Source organism: Pseudophryne corroboree, chromosome 7, assembly GCF_028390025.1.
Source record: "Pseudophryne corroboree isolate aPseCor3 chromosome 7, aPseCor3.hap2, whole genome shotgun sequence".
Classification (NCBI taxonomy): domain Eukaryota; kingdom Metazoa; phylum Chordata; class Amphibia; order Anura; family Myobatrachidae; genus Pseudophryne; species Pseudophryne corroboree.
The window spans coordinates 442516345-442533757 of NC_086450.1; the positions used below are offsets into that span (position 1 = coordinate 442516345).

At 51.3% G+C, this 17413-nt stretch overlaps 1 protein-coding gene across 1 annotated transcript in view; it reads left to right on the top strand.

The window, feature by feature from the left end:
* Positions 1-17413, top strand: part of GRAP (GRB2 related adaptor protein) — a 159092-nt gene that overhangs the window by 25963 nt on the left and 115716 nt on the right. Inside the window, exon 3 of the mRNA XM_063934935.1 lies at positions 2737-2834. Within this exon, the coding sequence (XP_063791005.1) occupies positions 2737-2834 (98 nt within the window). The remainder of the gene's footprint in view (positions 1-2736; positions 2835-17413) is intronic.

Below are 17413 nucleotides of genomic sequence, written 5' to 3' on the forward strand. Positions count from 1 at the left end.
AAAATAAATGCAGAAAACTCTTCAGGAGCTTCCATAAGCGTGACCGGCTCCATCGGGCACATTTTCTAAACTGAGTCTGGTAGGAGGCGCATATTGGGAGGAGCCAGTGCACACTATCAAATTCTTAAAGTGCCCAAGGCTCCTAGTGGACCTGTCTATACCCCATGGTACTAAATGGATTCCCAGTATCCTCTAAAGCGTAAGAGAACTATTATTTTAAGTGTCCCATTTTTAAAATGATATGTATTTTTAATTAATTGCTGGTTACAGTTTATTTGCCTGTACTTATATTGCATGTTAAAATGTGTAAACATTCTTTGAGTTTTGTACGTGATTGTGTCTTGTGGTAGCAGTAGACCCATGGTTGCTGCATTGGTCAAAGCATCTAGAATCCAAGCGCCACATAGGCCACTGATTTCAATGAGCCATTCTTTTCAATATCCCATTATTTAAATGGCCAATTCATTTCAGTTGGTGTTTCCAATGTGTGTACTGCATGCAATGTTGATACCTCAGTGGCCCCAGTAGTAATACAATGTAAATAAAAGACACAGAAGCAAATAATATTTTATTGAAAACAAACTCCCCAAACTCTTCAACAATTTATCAATTAAAAAGTATATTAATATATTATTCTTTATTTGTATTCCAAGGGGCTGTCCTTCTTGCTATCCAATGGAAATTCTTAATTTGTAATCCAAGGAACTTCTTCCTGTAATATACCTCCATTGCCCAATTGCTGCTCCACACTAACTTCAGGGCCTGATTCTGAATTATACCCCTTTAAGACATAAACCCCGGCTTTAACCCAGCTCAGACCCAGGACACTGAACCAGGGTTAAATCTTGGGATTCAGTATTTGCCCCCTTTCTTACCTGGATGGGTTATTACCGGGTTGTCGCCGTTCACACCTGACCCGGGTTTTCCAGTGACTTGGGTCTTCTGCCTTACAATGGAGCTTGGAGATGATGTCATCTCCCAGCGCTACGGTGCCCTCCAATCAGCTCCTTTTAGACATGACCCAGGTCATCGTGACCTAAGTAATGCCTTTCAAAATGCAGGAGCCCTGGCTCGTCCTGGGAATAACCCTGAAGGGTTGCAGACACGGAACACCCGGGTCAGTTCTGTTCAGGCATAGCCGAGGACCTGGGCTGAGCCGCAATATCCTGAGTCTAAAAGGCTGTGTCTGAAAGGGGTATTAGGAATAAAGTAGAAAGAGCAAATAACTGTGTACCTGGACACACCATGTTGCGCTGAAAGGGGTGCACATGCGTAAATTGTTTTTTTTGCATGCAGGGTTAATACTGGCTGCTTTTGTATGTAGCCTCAAATGCTGTACATCTTTATTTTTACACTGCGATTTAGATTTCAGTTTGGACACACCCCACCCAAATCTAACTCTCTCTGCACATGTTATATCTGCCACATCTGCAGTGCAGCATGGTGTTACACAGGTGCACAGTTACTTGCTTTTATTTTATTTCCAAATCGGGCCCTCAGTACCTGCCGTTGCTAATCCCCATTCATCCACATGCCACACATCACTCCACCATACACCTGCTAGTTTTGCTTCACATTATCTGCTGCCCCCTTCTCTCCACATTCCGCTGCTCTCTCCAACCTCCTATTTCTCCCTGCTCAGTTATTTTTCTCAGGTCACTAGGTGACTCCTCGCCAGTCGTCACCTCTGACCTGTTCTATTTCCGGCACCCACATCTCACTCTCACTCACTGGCCACAGAAGCAGAAGCAACCTCACACCCACAAATCATCCACGCATGTCCTCTTTCTCGTTCTGCCTCTCCTGATGGCTGCTGGGAATATTCCACCCCTGGCCACTGTGTAACCCCATTATCTGCTGATACTTTTCATTCTGCCCCCAAACGTCCCATCCACTATGTACTTCCAGTTCCTTCTACCTCATCCACATCTCATATGCCCCCCACTTTTCCTGTGCAGTCTGAAATGCGCAATCCACTGATGCAATCTGTTCAGAATCTCTCATTCTTCTATTCATTGCAGAAACTTGGTTTACTTCATCTGTGTAACCAATTGTGTGTGCACTTTCTCCATATGGATGAGTGCACACCCAACCATTAGGCTTCCACCTTCTAAATAATGTATTGTTAGAAAACGCCCTTGTCTTAGCATATACGCAGCCAATAATTACACTGTCTGGCACTGTGGAGAACTGTGTGGTAATAATGATTTTATACATCTATAATAAAAGGCTAACGTTGTTCCTCAACCTCTATGGGAGGAATTCAATTGTGTTGTGCACTGGCAGCCACTAGATGGCGCCCGACTGAGCAATTCTGTTGCTCCGTTTAAGCGCGCACAGCCGCCGGAGCCGACATTAATGTTATGCTGTTCTGTCATTCTGATGGGCTGGTAACTAGTAATTGTATAATTCTATACAATTACTACCCCTCTACACAGTTCACACAAAACTCACATGTGTTCTTCTCTACTGAAACAGCCCTTTGACCCCCAGACTGACATTTCTGCGTGTGACCTTTTTACCCTTGAAATCTTGTTAGACCAATATGCAATCTGTATTATAGCCCTGTAATCCTGTAGATGGTAACCTGGCAAGCAGGACCCTCTTACCTCTCTGCCTGTCTGTTATTACAGTCTTTTTTTATTTCTGTTTTGCTGCTAATTGTGAAGCGCAATGGAATAAGTTGGTGGAGCTAAGGTACATAAATATTATTAAATATCTACGTCTCTGTTTCAGATACTTAATATGGAAGATGACCAGAATTGGTACAAAGCAGAATTAAATGGCATGGAAGGTTATGTTCCTAAGAACTATATAAAAGTGAAGCCCTACCCGTAAGTACCATTCTGTGACTGTGTGTGTGTGTGTGTGTGTGTGTGTGTGTGTGTGTGTAACACCCCCCCCTCCCCCCACCCCCACACACACACACACACACACACACACACACACACACACACACACACACACCGCCTCTGTATGCCTTGTATATGTTGTGCACCTGTGACTTCGCGTGCCCAAACTCAGAACGTCTGTTTGGTTTGTTGGTATTTCCCTGAAGTCACAATGGTAAAAGTAGGAAATTGAAACCACAGCTACCAGTACTCACACTGCAGCACATGGTGGTCGGTGGAATTAAGAGTTTGACTTTCAACTGTAAATTTACTGCCAGTCAGTAAAAAAAAAGGTAATACCTCTCACCTCAGTAGGAAAATAGTAGCAGTCAGTAAAAATCAGGCACCCTCCAGTCACATGGTACTGAGACGGCATGCAGTACTTGTAAATCCTTCAGCACCATTTTGTTGCAGTAGTTGCTTCTAATTAAACTTCTGAACAAAACTTGATGCATCACACAGGCAGCACGGTTAGCATAGTGGTTAGAATGACTGCCTCACAATGTCTCAGTCATATGTTCAATTCCTGAACCAAGGACATATCTGTGTGGGGTTTGTATGTTCTCCCCATATTCGTGTAGGTTTCCATCCCACACTCATACAGGTAGAACTTGGCTCTGAAATGAGCATAATAGGTCAGTGTAAAATCTGGAACCTTGTTCTCTCAAAAATCACTGGATACACACCAGAGCGAGAAGTGGGCGGAGCCTTGTTCTCTCTAACATCACTGGATACACAGCAGAGCGAGAAGTGGGCGGAGCCGCTCGTACACACAGCCAGATGCACTAATATATCTGCAGCATACTTACCTAACCTCCCAGAAGCTGCGGGAGACTCCTCATTCAGTCTAAAGCCTGATATCACTGAGTGTGTACCCAGCGTAAGCACTAGACTACAGATCATCAAAGTAATTATAGTAAACTCTACAGCTATCATGGAGTATAAATGAGCTTCTAAAGGGCCCCATACACTAGAACGATTATGCCCGATTTCAGGCCAATTCGGTCATTCGGCCCGATATATTGGGTGACATCGGGCATTTAGGCTGTGTATCCGATCTGATCTGATGCGCAGCCCCGTGAGCATCTGATCGGATCCTCCATATTGAACGTGCTGCACATTCAAAGCTGGTCCGACCCCGCAGGCGTGGCTGGGATCACCCAGGATCACCCAAGATGGATGCTGTCCTTTTGCATACGATGTATCTTGGGCGATCCTGACGCCCGAGAGGCTGCCGGGGTGATCGCCAGCGATCGCCTCCGTCATGTCAGATGGACATGTCGCAGTAGTGTATGGGGCCCTTTAGCGCAGAGGTTACAATTTATTTATTTATTTATTTATTTATTTATTACCAGTTATTTATATAGCGCACACATATTCAGCAGTGCTTTACAGAGAATATTCGGTCATTCACATCAGTCCCTGCCCCAGTGGAGCTTACAATCTATATTCCCTATCACATGTACACAGACACATTCATGCTAGGGTTAATTTTGTTGGGAGCCAATTAACCTACCAGTATATTTTTGGATTGTGGGAGGAAACCGGAGTACCCGGAGGAAACCCACGCAAGTACGGGGAGAATATACAAACTAGAGATGTGCACTTGAAATTTTTCGGGTTTTGGTTTTGGGTTCGGTTCCGCGGCCGTGTTTTGGGTTCGACCGCGTTTTGGCAAAACCTCACCGAATTTTTTTTGTCGGATTCGGGTGTGTTTTGGATTCGGGTGTTTTTTTCAAAAAACACTAAAAAACAGCTTAAATCATAGAATTTGGGGGTCATTTTGATCCCAAAGTATTATTAACCTCAAAAACCATAATTTCCACTCATTTTCAGTCTATTCTGAATACCTCACACCTCACAATATTATTTTTAGTCCTAAAATTTGCACCGAGGTCGCTGGATGACTAAGCTAAGCGGCCCTAGTGGCCGACACAAACACCTGGCCCATCTAGGAGTGGCACTGCAGTGTCACGCAGGATGGCCCTTCCAAAAAACACTCCCCAAACAGCACATGACGCAAAGAAAAAAAGAGGCGCAATGAGGTAGCTGTGTGAGTAAGCTAAGCGACCCTAGTGGCCGACACAAACACCTGGCCCATCTAGGAGTGGCACTGCAGTGTCACGCAGGATGGCCCTTCCAAAAAACACTCCCCAAACAGCACATGACGCAAAGAAAAAAAGAGGCGCAATGAGGTAGCTGTGTGAGTAAGCTAAGCGACCCTAGTGGCCGACACAAACACCTGGCCCATCTAGGAGTGGCACTGCAGTGTCACGCAGGATGGCCCTTCCAAAAAACACTCCCCAAACAGCACATGACGCAAATAAAAATGAAAGAAAAAAGAGGTGCAAGATGGAGTTGTCCTTGGGCCCTCCCACCCACCCTTATGTTGTATAAACAGGACATGCACACTTTAACCAACCCATCATTTCAGTGACAGGGTCTGCCACACGACTGTGACTGAAATGACGGGTTGATTTGGACCCCCACCGAAAAAGAAGCAATTAATCTCTCCTTGCACAAACTGGCTCTACAGAGGCAAGATGTCCACCTCATCATCATCCTCCGATATATCACCGTGTACATCCCGCTCCTCACAGATTATCAATTCGTCCCCACTGGAATCCACCATCTCGGCTCCCTGTGTACTTTGTGGAGGCAATTGCTGCTGGTCAATGTCTCCACGGAGGAATTGATTATAATTCATTTTAATGAACATCATCTTCTCCACATTTTCTGGAAGTAACCTCGTACGCCGATTGCTGACAAGGTGAGCGGCGGCACTAAACACTCTTTCGGAGTACACACTTGTGGGAGGGCAACTTAGGTAGAATAAAGCCAGTTTGTGCAAGGGCCTCCAAATTGCCTCTTTTTCCTGCCAGTATAAGTACGGACTGTCTGACGTGCCTACTTGGATGCGGTCACTCATATAATCCTCCACCATTCTTTCAATGGTGACAGAATCATATGCAGTGACACTGCAGTAGACGACATGTCCGTAATCGTTGTCAGGTCCTTCAGTCCGGACCAGATGTCAGCATCAGCAGTCGCTCCAGACTGCCCTGCATCACCGCCAGCGGGTGGGCTCGGAATTCTGAGCCTTTTCCTCGCACCCCCAGTTGCGGGAGAATGTGAAGGAGGAGATGTTGACAGGTCGCGTTCCGCTTGACTTGACAATTTTGTCACCAGCAGGTCTTTGAACCCCAGCAGACTTGTGTCTGCCGGAAAGAGAGATCCAAGGTAGGTTTTAAATCTAGGATCGAGCACGGTGGCCAAAATGTAGTGCTCTGATTTCAACAGATTGACCACCCGTGAATCCTTGTTAAGCGAATTAAGGGCTCCATCCACAAGTCCCACATGCCTAGCGGAATCGCTCCCTTTTAGCTCCTCCTTCAATGCCTCCAGCTTCTTCTGCAAAAGCCTGATGAGGGGAATGACCTGACTCAGGCTGGCAGTGTCTGAACTGACTTCACGTGTGGCAAGTTCAAAAGGTTGCAGAACCTTGCACAACGTTGAAATCATTCTCCACTGCGCTTGAGACAGGTACATTCCACCTCCTATATCGTGCTCAATTGTATAGGCTTGAATGGCCTTTTGCTGCTCCTCCAACCTCTGAAGCATATATAGGGTTGAATTCCACCTCGTTACCACTTCTTGCTTCAGATGATGGCAGGGCAGGTTCAGGCGTTTTTGGTGGTGCTCCAGTCTTCTGTACGTGGTGCCTGTACGCCGAAAGTGTCCCGCAATTCTTCTGGCCACCGACAGCATCTCTTGCACGCCCCTGTCGTTTTTTAAAAAATTCTGCACCACCAAATTCAAGGTATGTGCAAAACATGGGACGTGCTGGAATTTGCCCATATTTAATGCACACACAATATTGCTGGCGTTGTCCGATGCCACAAATCCACAGGAGAGTCCAATTGGGGTGAGCCATTCCGCGATGATCTTCCTCAGTTGCCGTAAGAGGTTTTCAGCTGTGTGCGTATTCTGGAAACCGGTGATACAAAGCGTAGCCTGCCTAGGAAAGAGTTGGCGTTTGCGAGATGCTGCTACTGGTGCCGCCGCTGCTGTTCTTGCGGCGGGAGTCCATACATCTACCCAGTGGGCTGTCACAGTCATATAGTCCTGACCCTGCCCTGCTCCACTTGTCCACATGTCCGTGGTTAAGTGGACATTGGGTACAACTGCATTTTTTAGGACACTGGTGAGTCTTTTTCTGACGTCCGTGTACATTCTCGGTATCGCCTGCCTAGAGAAGTGGAACCTAGATGGTATTTGGTAACGGGGGCACACTACCTCAAGAAATTGTCTAGTTCCCTGTGAACTAACGGCGGATACCGGACGCACGTCTAACACCAACATAGTTGTCAAGGCCTCAGTTATCCGCTTTGCAACAGGATGACTGCTGTGATATTTCATCTTCCTCGCAAAGGACTGTTGGACAGTCAATTGCTTGGTGGAAGTAGTAAAAGTGGGCTTACGACTTCCCCTCTGGGATGACCATCGACTCCCAGCAGCAACAACAGCAGCGCCAGCAGCAGTAGGCGTTACACGCAAGGATGCATCGGAGGAATCCCAGGCAGGAGAGGACTCGTCAGAATTGCCAGTGACATGGCCTGCAGGACTATTGGCATTCCTGGGGAAGGAGGAAATTGACACTGAGGGAGTTGGTGGGGTGGTTTGCGTGAGCTTGGTTACAAGAGGAAGGGATTTACTGGTCAGTGGACTGCTTCCGCTGTCGCCCAAAGTTTTTGAACTTGTCACTAACTTATTATGAATGCGCTGCAGGTGACGTATAAGGGAGGATGTTCCGAGGTGGTTAACGTCCTTACCCCTACTTATTACAGCTTGACAAAGGCAACACACGGCTTGACAAATGGTGTCCGCATTTCTGTTGAAATACTTCCACACCGAAGAGCTGATTTTTTTGGTATTTTCACCAGGCATGTCAACGGCCCTATTCCTCCCACGGACAACAGGTGTCTCCCCGGGTGCCTGACTTAAACAAACCACCTCACCATCAGAATCCTCCTTGTCAATTTCCTCCCCAGCGCCAGCAACACCCATATCCTCCTCATCCTGGTGTACTTCAACACTGACATCTTCAATCTGACTATCAGGAACTGGACTGCGGGTGCTCCTTCCAGCACTTGCAGGGGGCGTGCAAATGGTGGAAGGCGCATGCTCTTCACGTCCAGTGTTGGGAAGGTCAGGGATCGCAACCGACACAATTGGACTCTCCTTGTGGATTTGGGATTTCGAAGAACGCACAGTTCTTTGCGGTGCTTTTGCCAGCTTGAGTCTTTTCATTTTTCTAGCGAGAGGCTGAGTGCTTCCATCCTCATGTGAAGCTGAACCACTAGCCATGAACATAGGCCAGGGCCTCAGCCGTTCCTTGCCACTCCGTGTGGTAAATGGCATATTGGCAAGTTTACGCTTCTCCTCCGACAATTTTATTTTAGATTTTGGAGTCCTTTTTTTACTGATATTTGGTGTTTTGGATTTTACATGCTCTGTACTATGACATTGGGCATCGGCCTTAGCAGACGACGTTGCTGGCATTTCATCGTCTCGGCCATGACTAGTGGCAGCAGCTTCAGCACGAGGTGGAAGTGGATCTTGATCTTTCCCTAATTTTGGAACCTCAACATTTTTGTTCTCCATATTTTAATAGGCACAACTAAAAGGCACCTCAGGTAAACAATGGAGATGGATGGATACTAGTATACTTATGGATGGACCAGCGACTGCCGACACAGAGGTAGCTACAGCCGTGGACTACCGTACTGTGTCTGCTGCTAATATAGACTGGATGATAATGAGATGAAATTAATATATATATATATATATAATATCACTAGTACTGCAGCCGGACAGTTATATATATTTATTATGTAATGACTGATGACGGACCTGCTGGACACTGTCAGCTCAGCAGCACCGCAGACTGCTACAGTAAGCTACTATAGTAGTATGTATCAAGAAGAAAGAAAAAAAAAAACCACGTGTAGGTGGTATACAATTATGGATGGACCAGCGACTGCCGACACAGAGGTAGCTACAGCCGTGAACTACCGTACTGTGTCTGCTGCTAATATAGACTGGATGATAATGAGATGAAATTAATATATATATATATATATATATATATATATAATATCACTAGTACTGCAGCCGGACAGGTATATATATTTATTATGTAATGACTGATGACGGACCTGCTGGACACTGTCAGCTCAGCAGCACCGCAGACTGCTACAGTAAGCTACTATAGTAGTATGTATCAAGAAGAAAGAAAAAAAAAAAAAAACACGGGTAGGTGGTATACAATTATGGATGGACCAGCGACTGCCGACACAGAGGTAGCTACAGCCGTGGACTACCGTACTGTGTCTGCTGCTAATATAGACTGGATGATAATGAGATGAAATTAATATATATATATATATAATATCACTAGTACTTCAGCCGGACAGGTATATATATTTATTATGTAACTAGGTGCTTCATCGCGCCCTACGGGCGCTCTTCACACCGTCGCAAGGGGCTACGCCCCCTTAACCCTTGCATGCCTTTCTGGGGTTTAATATTTGTATTATATGGAGTATTACCTGCATTCCTTTGTTAGTGGTTAAATATTGCACAATGAAAGGGCGTGCGATGGTGAAGGAGGCGCAGCCCCTTGCGACAGCCTGAACAGCACCTGCAGGGCACGATGTACAGAATTTAGCGGGGTGCGGGGGGGACTGCGGATGGTGTCTGTAGATGCTGCGGGTGGAGGGGAGGCAGAAGTGGGGGTGGGGCCCGGATGGGGAAGGTTCGGGAGGTGCTGCGCGTGGGGGAGGGGCAGAGGAGTGGGGGATGCAGATGGTAGAGGGGTCCGGAGGCACTGCAGGGTGGGGGAGGGGCAGGGGTGCCACGGGTGGGAGAGGGGCAGGTGTGGGGATGTTGTGGATGGGTGAAGGGTTCCGGAGGTGCTGTGGGATGGGTGTGCCAGGGGTTGGGTAGGGGACCGCAGGCACCATGGGTAGGGTAGGGGCAGGTACGGGTGTTGCGGCGGATGGGAAAGGAGGTCCGGAGGTGCTGCAGGTGGTGGAGGGGCAGGTGCGGGGGTGCCATTGGTGTGGGAGGGGTGGGTGAGGGGGGGACCGCTGATGGAGGAGGGTGTCTGCAGATGCTGCGGGTGGAGGGGGGCAGGTGTGGGGGGAGACGTATAAGGGGGGTGAATGGTGGAAGGGGCCTGGAGGTGCTGTGGGTGGTGAAGGGGTGGAGGAGTGGGAGTCACGGGTGGTGTAGGGGGTCTGGAGGCACAGCATGTGGGGGAGGGGTGGAGTGCCGCATGTGGTGGAGGGGAAGGTGCGGAGGTGTAGTGCATTGGGGAGAGGTGTGGAGGCGCTGCGGGTACTGTACATGCCATAAAAGGTAGTTGGAGGGTATGCAGTAACAGGGCCAGGACAGGGGTGACAGGGTCAGGACAGGGGTGACGGGGCCAGGACAGGGGTGACGGGGCCAGGACAGGGGTGACGGGGCCAGGACAGGGGTGACAGGGCCAGGACAGAAATGATAGGGACAGGATAGGGGTGACAGGGCCAGGGTAGGGGCGGCAGGACCAGGACAGGGGTCACGGGGCCAGTATAGGGTTGACAGGGCAAGCACAGGGGTGACAGGGCCAGGATAGGGGTAACAGGGCCAGCATAAGGGTGACAGGGCCAGGATAAGGGTGAAAGGGCCAGGATAAGGGTGAAAGGGCAAGGCCAGGGGTGACAGGGACATGACAGAACACAGGGCACGGGAGAGATTGGTATTAGGGACAAAACAGTGGTGACAGACAGATGCGTCTTACCGGAGTCACTGCTGCTGGCTGCTGCTGTTCCATTCCAACCTGTTGGGATCTGCTGCTGCTGGAGACTTGGCATGGCTGACTCTCTCAGGCTGGAGTTCTGCTTTCTCTGCCAGTCCGCATCCCTCCCCCCCTCCTCAGTCACACACCGCAGACCTCGCGCAGCTGCCGGGCACTGTGGTAAGGTGAGACTGGAAATGACTGGTTAGCCCCCAGGAGATGCTGCGGCTGGAGGGAGGAGGGGGTCATAGCATGCACGTGGCGCGGACCTCACGGCTTCCGGGCACTGTGGTAAGGGGAGACTGGGAGTGACTGGTTAGCTCCCAGGAGACGCTGCGGCTGGAGGGAGGAGTGGGTCAGAGCCTGCAAGCAGCTCGGATTTCTGCAGCGCTACCCGCCAGCTAAAGTGTGTGAATGAGCTGGGCGCACTCCACTGCGGGTGGCAGCGCTGCAGCTAGCGGTGGGGTTGCCGGGGCTGGAGATAACAGAGGCAGTATGGAACCTGCACAGCGGCAGGTGCCCCACTAAACTGCAGCTAAGAAGCGTGGAGTGTGATAGAAAGTGACGCTCCTCCGCACCAGAGAGACCCTGCTGAGTATGCCGATGTGGGGGGTCAAGCACACAGTGAGCCGGTGCCCGTCTGTCTGTATGACATACCCCTCACACACCCCCATACCTCCCAAATGTCCCGATTTTCGCGGGACAGTCCCATTTTTTGGGGTCTGTCCCGCTGTCCCACCCGCGGGTCGCAGTGTCCGGCGGTGGAGGGGGGCAGTTGGAAAGCTCCTGTACTCGCTGTTCTGCTTAGCAGAGCAGCTGTGAATAGTGGAGACAGAGGGAGAGGGGGCATCAGGGGGTACGGATTACGGGGGGGGTTCCAGCAGCAGAGCCGGATTAAGGGGGGGGGGGGGGGTGGCCAGGGGATACGTACCGTTGGCCCCACAGTTTTAGGGGGTCCCCCGGCTGGAGTAGCTCTGTCCCAGCTCAGAAGCTCCCCCCGCCCTGCCAGCAACAGCGGCAGCATTGTGCTACAGTCAGCACACGCTGCTGCATATTGGCAGGTCTGTGGTGTTGCAGGGAGGCAGCAGTCTCCCTGCTTTCTTCTCCCTGTGCGGGTGTGTAGGGGGAGCGACCACGTCCTCTGGATTTAGCCCTAGCTGAGGGGTCAAAATCCCATAAAAAAAATAAAAATCGGAATTTGCATAAGGGGGCGTGGCCGCGCGGGCCGCGATTAGGCCACGCCCCCAACCCACAGCAGGCACAGCAATGAGATAGGGCTCCCCTGTCTCAAGTGCCCTGTGCCCCCCGGACTCATAATCAGCCCCTGGGGGCATGCCAGCAGCTCACAGAGCGCTGGGCAAGCCCCCTCACTGACGAAAACGGGGGCCCTCCCGTGAAGCCACGCCCCCTTTTCGCCGAGTGTGTTTCCCTCCTTCTGCCTGGAGAAAGCTCCTGCAGAAAGCTGGGAGGTATGCACCCCTGCCTGTGACATGCCCAATGCCCATGCTATCTGCTTCTGCTCCTAGTCTCCTGTAGATTTGGCCAGATCTCTGTGGCTCATTTGAATAACTCCGCCCACTGTTGTGACTCCGCCCAGCGTTAGCAAATGAATCACAAGGTCACAGAATAGGGCTATTATATAGGAGATGACTGATGACGGACCTGCTGGACACTGTCAGCTCAGCAGCACCGCAGACTGCTACAGTAAGCTACTATAGTAGTATGTATCAAGAAGAAAGAAAAAAAAAAAAACACGGGTAGGTGGTATACAATTATGGATGGACCAGCGACTGCCGACACAGAGGTAGCTACAGCCGTGGACTACCGTACTGTGTCTGCTGCTAATATAGACTGGATGATAATGAGATGAAATTAATATATATATATATATATATAATATCACTAGTACTGCAGCCGGACAGGTATATATATTTATTATGTAATGACTGATGACGGACCTGCTGGACACTGTCAGCTCAGCAGCACCGCAGACTGCTACAGTAAGCTACTATAGTAGTATGTATCAAGAAGAAAGAAAAAAAAAAAACACGGGTAGGTGGTATACAATTATATATATATTATATACAATCTCCTATATAATAGCCCTATTCTGTGACCTTGTGATTCATTTGCTAACGCTGGGCGGAGTCACAACAGTGGGCGGAGTTATTCAAATGAGTCACAGATCTGGCCAAATCTACAGGAGACTAGGAGCAGAAGCAGATAGCATGGGCATTGGGCATGTCACAGGCAGGGGTGCATACCTCCCAGCTTTCTGCAGGAGCTTTCTCCAGGCAGAAGGAGGGAAACACACTCGGCAAAAAGGGGGCGTGGCTTCACGGGAGGGCCCCCGTTTTCGTCAGTGAGGGGGCTTGCCCAGCGCTCTGTGAGCTGCTGGCATGCCCCCAGGGGCTGATTATGAGTCCGGGGGGCACAGGGCACTTGAGACAGGGGAGCCCTATCTCATTGCTGTGCCTGCTGTGGGTTGGGGGCGTGGCCTAATCGCGGCCCGCGCGGCCACGCCCCCTTATGCAAATTCCGATTTTTATTTTTTTTATGGGATTTTGACCCCTCAGCTAGGGCTTAAATCCAGAGGACGTGGTCGCTCCCCCTACACACCCGCACAGGGAGAAGAAAGCAGGGAGACTGCTGCCTCCCTGCAACACCACAGACCTGCCAATATGCAGCAGCGTGTGCTGACTGTAGCACAATGCTGCCGCTGTTGCTGGCAGGACGGGGGGAGCTTCTGAGCTGGGACAGAGCTACTCCAGCCGGGGGGCCCCCTAAAACTGTGGGGCCAACGGTACGTATCCCCTGGCCACCCCCCCCCCCCCTTTAATCCGGCTCTGCTGCTGGAACCCCCCCCGTAATCCGTACCCCCTGATGCCCCCTCTCCCTCTGTCTCCACTATTCACCGCTGCTCTGCTAAGCAGAACAGCGAGTACAGGAGCTTTCCAACTGCCCCCCCCCACCGCCGGACACTGCGACCCGCGGGTGGGACAGCGGGACAGACCCCAAAAAATGGGACTGTCCCGCGAAAATCGGGACATTTGGGAGGTATGGGGGTGTGTGAGGGGTATGTCATACAGACAGACGGGCACCGGCTCACTGTGTGCTTGACCCCCCACATCGGCATACTCAGCAGGGTCTCTCTGGTACGGAGGAGCGTCACTTTCTGACACACTCCACGCTTCTTAGCTGCAGTTTAGTGGGGCACCTGCCGCTGTGCAGGTTCCATACTGCCTCTGTTATCTCCAGCCCCGGCAACCCCACCGCTAGCTGCAGCGCTGCCACCCGCAGTGGAGTGCGCCCAGCTCATTCACACACTTTAGCTGGCGGGTAGCGCTGCAGAAATCCGAGCTGCTTGCAGGCTCTGACCCACTCCTCCCTCCAGCCGCAGCGTCTCCTGGGAGCTAACCAGTCACTCCCAGTCTCCCCTTACCACAGTGCCCGGAAGCCGTGAGGTGCGCGCCACGTGCATGCTATGACCCCCTCCTCCCTCCAGCCGCAGCATCTCCTGGGGGCTAACCAGTCATTTCCAGTCTCACCTTACCACAGTGCCCGGCAGCTGCGCGAGGTCTGCGGTGTGTGACTGAGGAGGGGGGGAGGGATGCGGACTGGCAGAGAAAGCAGGACTCCAGCCTGAGAGAGTCAGCCATGCCAAGTCTCCAGCAGCAGCAGATCCCAACAGGTTGGAATGGAACAGCAGCAGCCAGCAGCAGTGACTCCGGTAAGACGCATCTGTCTGTCACCACTGTTTTGTCCCTAATACCAATCTCTCCCGTGCCCTGTGTTCTGTCATGTCCCTGTCACCCCTGGCCTTGCCCTTTCACCCTTATCCTGGCCCTTTCACCCTTATCCTGGCCCTGTCACCCTTATGCTGGCCCTGTTACCCCTATCCTGGCCCTGTCACCCCTGTGCTTGCCCTGTCAACCCTACACTGGCCCTGTCACCCCTGTCCTGGTCCTGCCGCCCCTACCCTGGCCCTGTCACCCCTATCCTGTCCCTATCATTTCTGTCCTGGCCCTGTCACCCCTGTCCTGGCCCCGTCACCCCTGTCCTGGCCCCGTCACCCCTGTCCTGGCCCCGTCACCCCTGTCCTGGCCCCGTCACCCCTGTCCTGACCCTGTCACCCCTGTCCTGGCCCTGTTACTGCATACCCTCCAACTACCTTTTATGGCATGTACAGTACCCGCAGCGCCTCCAGACCTCTCCCCAATGCACTACACCTCCGCACCTTCCCCTCCACCACATGCGGCACTCCACCCCTCCCCCACATGCTGTGCCTCCAGACCCCCTACACCACCCGTGGCTCCCACTCCTCCACCCCTTCACCACCCACAGCACCTCCAGGCCCCTTCCACCATTCACCCCCCTTATACGTCTCCCCCCACACCTGCCCCCCTCCACCCGCAGCATCTGCAGACACCCTCCTCCATCAGCGGTCCCCCCCTCACCCACCCCTCCCACACCAATGGCACCCCCGCACCTGCCCCTCCACCACCTGCAGCACCTCCGGACCTCCTTTCCCATCCGCCGCAACACCCGTACCTGCCCCTACCCTACCCATGGTGCCTGCGGTCCCCTACCCAACTCCCGGCACACCCATCCCACAGCACCTCCGGAACCCTTCACCCATCCACAACATCCCCACACCTGCCCCTCTCCCACCCGTGGCACCCCTGCCCCTCCCCCACCCTGCAGTGCCTCCGGACCCCTCCCCCATCTGCATCCCCCACTCCTCTGCCCCTCCCCCACGCGCAGCACCTCCCGAACCTTCCCCATCCGGGCCCCACCCCCACTTCTGCCTCCCCTCCACCCGCAGCATCTACAGACACCATCCGCAGTCCCCCCGCACCCGCTAAATTCTGTACATCGTGCCCTGCAGGTGCTGTTCAGGCTGTCGCAAGGGGCTGCGCCTCCTTCACCATCGCACGCCCTTTCATTGTGCAATATTTAACCACTAACAAAGGAATGCAGGTAATACTCCATATAATACAAATATTAAACCCCAGAAAGGCATGCAAGGGTTAAGGGGGCGTAGCCCCTTGCGACGGTGTGAAGAGCGCCCGTAGGGCGCGATGAAGCACCTAGTTATATATATATATATTAAACTGGTGGTGATTAATTAAACTGGTGGTCAGGTCACTGGTCACACTATCAGCAACTTGCAAGTAGTACTCCTAAGCAGACAATCACAATATATAGTATATACTGGTGGTCAGTGTGGTCACAATGGCAGTGTGGCACTCTGGCAGCAAAAGTGTGCACTGTACGTTAAAATATGTACTCCTGCTCTCAGACTCTAACTGCTCCCCACTGTCTCCCCCACAAGTCAGATATACAGTCACACTATCACTTCAGCAAGTAGTAGTACTCCTCCTAATGCTCCCCAAAATTACTAAAGTAAATACTGTGTCTCTCTCTGCTCTAGTCTCACTCTCTTCTCTATAAACGGAGAGGACGCCAGCCACGTCCTCTCCCTATCAATCTCAATGCACGTGTGAAAATGGCGGCGACGCGCGGCTCCTTATATAGAATCCGAGTCTCGCGATAGAATCCGAGCCTCGCGAGAATCCGTCAGCGGGATGATGACGTTCGGGCGCGCTCGGGTTAACCGAGTAAGGCGGGAAGACCCGAGTCGCTCGGACCCATGTAAAAAAACCTGAAGTTCGGGCGGGTTCGGATTCCGAGGAACCGAACCCGCTCATCTCTAATACAAACTCCACACAGTTAGGGCCATGGTGGGAATGGAACCCATGACCTCAGTGCTGTGAGGCAGTAATGCTAACCATTACACCATCCGTACAATGTGACAAGATTTTATTTTCACATTTAATATATGGTTGTAACTACATGTATGTGTATGTACATAAATTAGGACCAAAGACATTGGGCTGTATGCTGACATGTTTTGGTTGGGTTGGGTTTGTCCGCCGGTCACCATAATGACACTGGCATCCCGGCAGTTAGGTGGCAGGCAGAGGTGGGGTGGGAAGGGGGGGCGCGCAATGAAGACCCTAGGTGGCTTGATGCGCTCGCCATAGGTTGTATTCCTACTCTATGACTGTCGTGGATAGTCCCTGGATAGTCACGTAATAGTCCCTGTTGGTCGGCATGGGATAATGGGGGTTCGGGATCCTAGTGTTGGTATTGTAACCGGCGGTCATATAACCGCTTCCCATTTTGGCCAATGGCTCATACTTTTATTGTGCAGTGCTTATACTGTGTAACATCCAATCTGCACCGTTCCATATAATTGTGCAGCATCCTACCCTTTTTATAAGGGTCTACTATGATATTCCGGCTGTCGGGATCCTGGCGCCCAGCCTACCGGCACCAGGATTCTGACCGCTGAAATGCCGGCAGTGATGCGAGTGCAAAAGAGCCCCTTGCGGACACTTATTCTTATGTAGAATTTATTTTCCCTACAGGGGTGTCATGGACACCCCAAGAAGTTGAATAGTTGTCGGTATCCCGGGGTCGGAATCCCGGCGCCGTTATGCTGAGCGCTGGGATCCCGACAGCCGGGATATCGAATGCTTCCCTTTTTATTATACTGAATAGCTTTCCTGAAGTAGCCACCACTTTGCTGTAAATGCATTTTCCACCTTTAGTTCATTTTAATTTGTTGTTAAAACAAAGCTGATTTGCCGCAAAGCACGAGAAAGTGCAGCACGCA